This window comes from Carassius gibelio, chromosome B12 (genome assembly GCF_023724105.1).
Source record: "Carassius gibelio isolate Cgi1373 ecotype wild population from Czech Republic chromosome B12, carGib1.2-hapl.c, whole genome shotgun sequence".
In the NCBI taxonomy this organism is placed as follows: Eukaryota; Metazoa; Chordata; class Actinopteri; order Cypriniformes; family Cyprinidae; genus Carassius; species Carassius gibelio.
Window position 1 is genome coordinate 8,936,556 of NC_068407.1, and position 9,092 is coordinate 8,945,647.

General features: G+C 35.3%; 1 protein-coding gene across 1 annotated transcript; it reads left to right on the forward strand.

The window, feature by feature from the left end:
* Positions 1-254: 254 nt before the first annotated feature.
* On the forward strand, positions 255-8,947 carry psmd11b (proteasome 26S subunit, non-ATPase 11b). The gene is made up of 13 exons (XM_052571280.1): positions 255-403; positions 2,086-2,187; positions 2,279-2,475; positions 4,899-4,956; positions 5,252-5,446; positions 5,543-5,687; positions 6,382-6,442; positions 6,625-6,687; positions 6,773-6,898; positions 7,016-7,051; positions 7,538-7,589; positions 7,983-8,125; positions 8,244-8,947. The coding sequence occupies exons 1-12, from the start codon at positions 313-315 to the stop codon at positions 8,123-8,125; spliced, it is 1,269 nt and encodes a 422-aa protein (XP_052427240.1). The 5' UTR covers positions 255-312; the 3' UTR covers positions 8,244-8,947.
* Positions 8,948-9,092: the final 145 nt, after the last annotated feature.

A 9,092-nucleotide genomic window follows, 5' to 3' on the forward strand; every position in this document is an offset into this window, starting at 1 on the left:
AATCAATAATAACAAATACAAATAAAAAACACAACTGTAGAAATTCTTTAAGCAGCATGGTGGCATATGAAATTAAGTAAGTTAGTAGTATTAATAAAGTAAAAGTAATAATAGCAGAATTTAGGATCATAATGCAATTGAGATATAAATGTTTATAAATGTTTTAGTACTCAATCGTGTACTAGACAAGTAAAAGCCAAAAATACTACAAAACCCAGACTGCCACCGCAGGCACGCACGCAAGTACGTGTTGGCGCACTTCCGGCTGGGCTCGCAAGTGCTTCTGGGTAGTGAGATTTTTGAATAGGGAAGATGGCAGCCGCGGCAGTGGTGGAGTTTCAGAGAGCTCAGTCTCTCATCAGCACAGACAGAAACGCTTCTATTGACATTTTTCATTCAATAGGTAAAACTGTCTTTAGATTGTTTGTTAAAAGTTTACTTTTCGCTTTGCATGGCTACTTTAATGCTTCATTATTAGGAAGGCTGGTGGGCCATGAACCGGTGCTGACTCACTGTACTGTGTGCGTGCGCACGTCTCAAAACCCAGTGAGCTGCCTCCATAGGCAGCATATTTGGACCTTATTACCGTGTTCGGAAGTTCGAATCGAGCATAGAATAAAGACATCTGTTTTTGGGCTTCTTGTCCGTTTTTTAACGTTTGAATCGAACGTTCGAACCGACCTCCGATTCGCTAAAACTGTCTAACTAGGCAGCTCACTGTGTTTTGAGACACAGCCAGTGTATATGGACAGTTAGCCTGCAAAATTAGCCACCTTTCCAGGACAAGGCGCATTTTATCACATATAGTAATATTTACATTTTGTATTAATTATGTCTCCACGGATGACATATATTTCGAGATTGGTGTATTTTTACAATCTTAAATCGATTGGCGTGTTTAATACCAACCTTTAAGCAAGCTTTGTCATTTCTGTTTTTTGCTGTAGTGACATTCGTTGAGATTTGTTGCTCTCTCTGTTTGGATGCTGAAATGATAATTATTATAATTTTTTTAAATAAATGGCCTTGAAAAATTAGGGCATAACGCGCAGTCTTAGATTAAAGAACTAGTTTGGTAGATTTAAATCGGCGTTGTTGTTGTTTTTTCTGACTAATTAAAACTTTTGACGAGTATGTGCCATCTTATGTTTTTGTCGTCTCCAAGACCTGTTAAGTTATTTTCATGTCAACCGGATTCTTGTTTTCGTCTTTTACTTATGAGTACCATAATGTCAATTGGTTTCATATTAGATTAAATTAATAATTAGGCTTATGTACTTGGTTATTACTTTAAGCAAGTCATTCTTAAAGGTGAAATTTATAGATTTTTCAGACATTAAAGTTTTCAACTAGATAAATGCAGAGAGACAGATGTAAGAAAGCAATTTGTAGGTTGATTTTTCCGAAAACACTGACGTAAAAATATTACTTTTATTTTGGATACCCTGACAATCCCAAAACAGCAACAATGGCTCAGCCAATGGCAGGAGTTGGGGGCGGTATATATGTATTGTTTACCAATGGCTGATGGGGGAGTGTTCAGGGAAAGCTGTTGAAAGTCATTAGAAGGGTCAGTTGAAACGACACACTTTATCTGTAAAGGTACATTCACTAATTAGATTTTTTTCCTCTCTTAATTAAACGGCTATTGTGATAAATATAATTAAAAAGGTTAAACTCACATGAGATTATTAAGACACAAATGGATGCTTAATTGTTTCTTTAATGTGCTACTTACAAATATGTTCTAAATTTACCCCAGTTATACAAAACAGTCATTATCTAACACACTTGATGTTTTTGTTCCATCACTATATAAAGGCTATATCTGTCATTTAGAAATTTGTATTATATTACTAATTTTGTATATACGTTTTCATTTTAATTGCAACAGCAGCATACATTATAAATAAATAAATATATATATATATATATATATATATATATATATATATATATATAAATATATATATATATTTATAATATTCAAGTTTATTTTTTTAATATTAATGGGAAATTTTATGAAAGATCATTGGTTTTAGTTACTATTTAACTTAGTATTTTCACTTTGTCTTGATTTTTCAGTGAGACGAGATGTCCAGGATGATGATGAAGAGGCAGTTCGTGTCAAGGAGCAGAGCATCCTGGAGTTGGGGACTCTCCTGGCTAAGACGGGACAAGCTGCAGGTTGGGATCGACATTCTGGGTTGATTCTGTTCCTGATATAGAAATGTTTTACTATGTTGTGACACATCATTATCATTGCATTTTACTTTAGAGCTTGGTGGCCTGCTGAAATTTGTAAGGCCTTTCCTGATCTCCATAAGCAAGGCAAAGGCAGCACGGTTGGTGCGCTCTCTCCTGGATCTGTTTCTGGACATGGAGGCTGCCACGGGCCAGGAGGTTGAGCTGTGCCTGGAATGCATTGAATGGGCTAAAGCTGAGAAAAGAACCTTCCTCAGACAAGCCCTAGAGGTAAACAAATCTTGCATAAACAGCTTTGGACTGTCATGCCAATCAACCAGTAATTAATCATGAATCACTAATTCCAGCTCAAAGATCTGAGTGGATGCCATAAAAGAACCTATTTATTCTGAAATGAACTGACTTCAAGTGAATTGTACAGATGCATCTCAATAAATTAGAATGTCTTGGAAAAGTTTTGTGATTTTTGCTCACATTTAACAAAAACCCACCAATTCACTCAACAAATTAGATTATGGTGACATGGCAATCAGCTAATCAACTCAAAACACCCGCAAATGTTTCCTGTGCCTTCAAAATGGTCTCTCAGTTTGGTTCACTAGGCTACACAATCATGGGGAAGACTGCTGACCTGCCAGTTGTCCATTAGACAATCATTGACACCCTTCACAAGGAGGGTAAGCCACAAACATTCATTGCCAAAGAAGCTGGCTGTTCACAGAGTGCTGTATCCAGGCATGTTAACAGAGAGTTGAGTGGAAGGAAAAAGTGTGGAAGAAAAAGATGCACAACCAACCAAGAGAAATGCATCCTTATGAGGATTTCCAAGCAAAATGATAGGGGTGCTCCGATCACAATCGGCCGATCGTTATGCGCATCTCGTCAGTAAATCCGGTTTTCTAATCAGCATTTAATTCGATCAGGTGCGTGATTTCACATAGAGCAGCTATTACTACACAGAGCCATTGTTAATAGAGAAGATGCGCAAATCACGTTAATTTTCAGCGTTTATTGGCGCATCTTCTCAGTTAACAACGGCTCTGTGTAGTAACAGCTGCTCTATGTGAAATCACGCACCTGATGGAATTAACCGCTGATTAGAAAACCGGCTTTACTGACGAGATGCGCATTAACGATCGGCCGATCGTGATCGGAGCACCCCTACAAAATGAATTCAAGAATTTGAGTGAACTTCACAAGGAATGGACTGAGGCTGGGGTCAAGGCATCAAGAGCCACCAAACACAGAAGTGTCAATGAATTTGCTGAACCACAGACAACATCAGAGGTGTCTTACCTGACTGTTTCCAAGTGGTCCAAAGTCCTCTTTTCAGATGAGAGCAAGTTTTGTTCCATTGTGTTTTTTTTTTTTTAAACAAAGTCACTGCATCCATTTACAAAGAAAAGTTTAAGCACTTCATGCTTCCTTCTGTGCTGACCAGCTTTTTGAAGATGCAGATTTCATTTTTCCAGCAGGATTTGGCACCTGCCAACACTGCCAAAAGCACCAAAAGTTGGTTAAATGACCATGGTGTTGATATGCTTGACTGACCAGCAAACTCACCAGACCTGAACCCCATCGAGAATCTATGAGATACTGTCAAGAGGAAAATTAGAAACAAGAGACCAAACAATGCAGACGAGCTGAAGGCCACTGTCAAAGAAACCTGGGCTTCCAGACCACCTCAGCAATGCCAAAAACTGATCACCTCCATGCCACGCCAAATTGAGGCAGTAATTAAAGCAAAAGAAACCCCTACCAAGTATTGAGTACATGTACAGTAAATGAACATATTATTGTTCTTATGAAGTATTCAAATTTGTTGAGATAGTGTATTGGTGGGGTTTGTTAAATGTGAGCCAAAATCATCACAATTAAAAGAACACGAAGACTTAAACTACTTCAGTCTGTGTGCGTTGAATTTATTTAATACACAAGTTTCACAGTTAGAGTTGAATTACAGAAATAAATGAACTTTTCCATGACATTCTAATTTATTGAGATGCACCTTTATATTACTACACCATATTAATACAAAACCTTAAAGCGGTTAACATATAAAAAAAATGCAATAAGTCTCTCCATGTGTTGCATTGTTTTTTCCACAGTTTTTCAGTCTCTAATAATAAAACAAAGTAAACGTGTAAATTTTGTCCTTTTGTGACTTGCTACTGTTATTATGCCATAATAACAGTCATACTTTTTTTTAATTTAATTTATACATTAAAATTATTAGCAGTAGACAGTAAAATAATTAATCATTATTCTTTCTTTCTTACATATCACCAAGGGTGCATTTGTTTTATATAAAAATAGTAATTTTATGAAATTATTTTAGCTTAATATATATATATTGTTATGAATGTAACTCTTTTTTTTTTTCCTTTAATGGAAGTCTTCAGTGTTACATCATCCTTCCGAAATCATTCTAATATGCTGATTTTTTGCTCAAAAACATTTTTTCTTATCAATGTTGAAAACAGTTGTGTTGCTTAATATTTTTTGTGGAAACCATGACACTTTTTTTTTTCAGGATTCTTTGAATGTTCGAAAGTTTAAAAGAACATTTAGTTGAAATATAATAATAATATTGCTATCATGATATTAAAAAATATTATTAACTAAATAAAGAATCAAATAAACTAGCAGTAGACAACAATATAGTTTATCATTATTCCTTCTTTTTTCATCAGGCTCGACTCATTTCACTCTACTTTGACACAAAGAGATATCAGGAAGCCCTTCAGCTGGGTAAGAATAATGTAGAAAAATAAATGTGTGGATGTAGTGGGATTCAAACATCTGAGCCAAATACTAAGAAATTCATGTTCTTTCAGTCTATATATATATATATATATATATATATATAAAATATTTTTAACTTTTTTTGCACAGATTATGATTTAAATCTTAATTAGAAAATTACAAAATATAAGCATCCTCACTAGTGTACTCTGTTGTTTGGATCCCACTGTATTTTTGTTGTACACTGTAGTACTTGTGCTTGAAAATTTAACCAGAGACAATCGCTTTTCTTTATCTTTAGGTACCCAATTGCTACAGGAGCTGAAGAAGATGGATGACAAAGCTCTGCTGGTGGAGGTTCAGCTATTGGAGAGTAAAACCTACCACGCTCTCAGCAACCTTCCTAAAGCCAGGGCTGCCCTCACCTCAGCCAGGACCACCGCCAATGCCATTTACTGTCCCCCAAAGCTCCAAGCGGCTCTTGATATGCAGTCAGGCAAGTCTCATTTTTCAGTTTAGTGGTCTGCTAGTGTGTTTGAAATTGAAAGTGTGTTTCTTACTGGTATGTGACCATTCCACCCTTGTACTCCAGGCATCATCCATGCAGCTGGGGAGAAAGATTGGAAAACTGCCTACTCTTACTTCTTTGAGGCTTTTGAGGGCTACGACTCCATCGACAGCCCCAGGGCAGTCACTGCACTGAAATACATGCTCCTCTGCAAGATCATGCTCAGCTTGTAAGTGAGATAACCGCTTACAGTTTATCGCTGTTTGTGTGTGGGAGGCCACAGGATCATACAGCAGTCATTGTGTTGGTTATGCCAAGCTCTGTTATGTAACACTGCCTTACTAAGTAATACTAAGCTCTCATATATTCCAGTACATAAATCATCACCTACGCTTAATGACTTCTAGCTTAAGTCTATAAAAGTGTAGCTCATATTAAATCACAGATTATACACTACTGTTCAAAAGTTTGGGGTTAAGATTTTTAAAAATATTTTAAAGATGTCTCTTATGCTCATTAAAGCTGTGTTTATTTGATTAAAGATACAGTAAAATCTTTTCAATTTAAAATGACTTTTTCTGTTTGTTAATATATGGAAAACAAAGAAAATTATTATATATATACATATATTCCTGTGATGGCAAAGTTGAAATTTCAACAGCCATTACTCCAGTCTTCAGTGTTACATGATCTATTCTAAAATGCAGATTTTTAAATTTTTATTATTATCTGTATTAAAAAAACAGTTACTGCTTAATATTTTAGTTGTAACCGTAATATCATTTGTTCGGCAGTGTTTGATTAAAAATAAATTTCCAAAGAATTTTTGAATGTAGAAATTACATTATAAATGTCTTTCCTGTCACTTTTGATCATTACAATGCATCGCTGCTGAATAAAAGTATTCATTTCTTTTCTTCCAGGCCAGAAGAGGTACAGTCATTGATCAGTGGCAAACTGGCTCTGCGATATGCAGGGCGACAGGTGAGATCATTAAAATTCCAGTGTCTTTTTATTGATTACCACTTACAAACAAATGCTCTGCAGCAGCACTTCATGGTTCTTTTTGTGCCATGCCTTTATATTTGCTTTTAACAACCTGCTACACATTTTATTCTGAGCAAGTGCTCATTTATAGTTGTGCCCTGTAATTATTTCTCCATCAGACTGATGCACTGAAATGTATAGCACAAGCCAGCAAGAACAGATCATTAGCAGATTTTGAAAAGGTGAGACTTTGACTCTCTGTATACATTTTTAATTGAACTCTTTGATGTCATGCTCAGCATTCTGCTTGCTCTTTCACACACGAAGGCCCTGACAGAGTACACTAAAGAGCTGAGGGACGACCCCATCATCAACACACATTTGGCCAAGCTTTATGACAATTTGCTGGAACAGAATCTCATTCGGGTCATTGAGCCCTTTTCCAGAGTACAGGTAGTGTGTGCATGAATGTTTTCATCTGAAAGTGTATCTTTTGTTTTTTAATGGTATGTTTTTGAAGACTAAATTTATAAAGAACCAAAGCTTACAACCTTTTTCTCTATTTTTAAGATAACACACATAGCAGGCCTCATCAAACTTTCAAAGGTACGAACTGTTTCCTTCTGTTCATAAGATTTTATCCAGAGGTCATGCATCACTGTTTCCAGGTCCAGATGCTCCTTCAGATCCTTCAGATGCTCCTATTTAACCAAACAACAAATAGCTCTATTAGACACTTATAGTACGCTGTAGTACTATCAAAATAAATTGTTTTTAAAAGCTCAACTTGAAAGTATGATATAAATGTAATATAAACTGTGCTCATAAACATAGTAGACATAGTAAGACATAGTATTATTAGATGGTCAATATGTCATGAAAAGTGGATGGTTTCTAGTTTTAATCTTTTTTTTATATATATATATACTATTATTAGCTATATCATAATGACACAGGATTGCAGCATTCAATGCCACCACAAAATAACAACAAATTGATAAGTTATGAAATCAAGATTGACTATATTTCTATGTATGATCACTAAAATATACATCTCTTTCTGTTATGTTTTTGTTTGTTTGTTTCCCACAGGATGATGTTGAGAGGAAACTGTCACAGATGATCTTGGACAAAAAATTTCATGGTTTGTCTTTTTTTTATTTTATTGTATTATTATTCTAAAATGTTAACAAAAATGAAAAAAAAAAAAATGTTTGTTTTGACTGTTGAGCATGTCATTGATAACCATGACACCACAGCACTGATTTCATTCCCTCATTTTAAAGAGGCCATGTGAGGGTCATTATTTTAATTATTGCTTGAATTAGAATAGATTAATGTGAAAAATGTTCTAATTGAGTTTGTACAAAGCTTCTCCATGCCAAAAAGCCCAGAGTAGTTTATATTATAAACAAATAATAACACTTATTCATGAGTCTCCTAATCATTTCCTGCTCCTTTACAGTATGTAACTAAATCTAATAAAAGTGGCAAAATCCCTTGAATTCATTTGTCTGATGGAATTCTACTGTTGCAGGCATTCTTGACCAAGGTGAAGGAGTGCTCATCATATTCGAAGAGCCCCCTGTGGACAAGACTTACGAGGCAGCTCTAGAAACCATACAGAACATGAGCAAAGTTGTGGATTCCCTGTACAACAAGGCTAAGAAGTTAACATAGGTGAGGAGCTTTAAACAATCAAATGCATACACACATATTTTACTCTCTAAATGTCCATGTTTGTTATGAATTATGGTTAATTCATTTATCTGTTTATCTTCATGTCTCTCTCCCGCAGAATAAACGTCAGAAGCTGCTGCTGTGTGAAATGGTTGTATGCGTGAGTTTGCCTGTGTGTGTGGAACTTATTTTTCTCACAGCAAAAAGGGACAACATTGAGCAAGACCTACTTGTTCCCCAGTTGAGAGTTTTTAATGTTTCTTTTCTTTCAAATGGACAATTTCATCTTTCTGAACCCTCTGAATTTATTTTTATTTTTTGTTCTTCTCTGTATCTCTCAACGGCCAACACAGGCCATCAGGGAATGTTGTACAACTACAATAAAATCCTAAAATGTCATATAGAACTGTATAGCTCTTCTACATTTAACGTTTTTTAATTCCAGCAACTTTGTGATACAGACTCTTGGGTTTTGGTTATCTGCGGTTCATCGGTTGTTTGCCGTAGTGCATATCTTTTACATTTTTTTCTTCATTTTATGGATGCACATTCTAAATGATTGTTGTAGATGAGAGATTCAAAGGAACTTGGCTGTAAGGAAGAGGCTCTGTAATAAGCACAGTTGCCAATCATATTACAACACGCACTAGAAATTATTTTCTAAGTTCGTACGATCGAGTATTGTTTGCCGTTTACTTTTGCAGTATACCGTCTCTACAGTTTTGTATTTACAGTGTACTGTTTGCCAAGTAGGGTGGTTATATTAAACGGCCCATTCCTACAAAGGTTTTAGTCTTTGATTAAAATAACCTTTCCCCAACACACACGTCTGCACTGAAATTTATTCTTTTTCATTCATTCTTTTGTTTGTTGATGTTTTTTTTTATTTTTTCAGATCTTTTCAATATCTCAATGCAAACTAAATTTCTAGTTTGCCAGCAGTAGACCATCATATAAGTTAAATAAC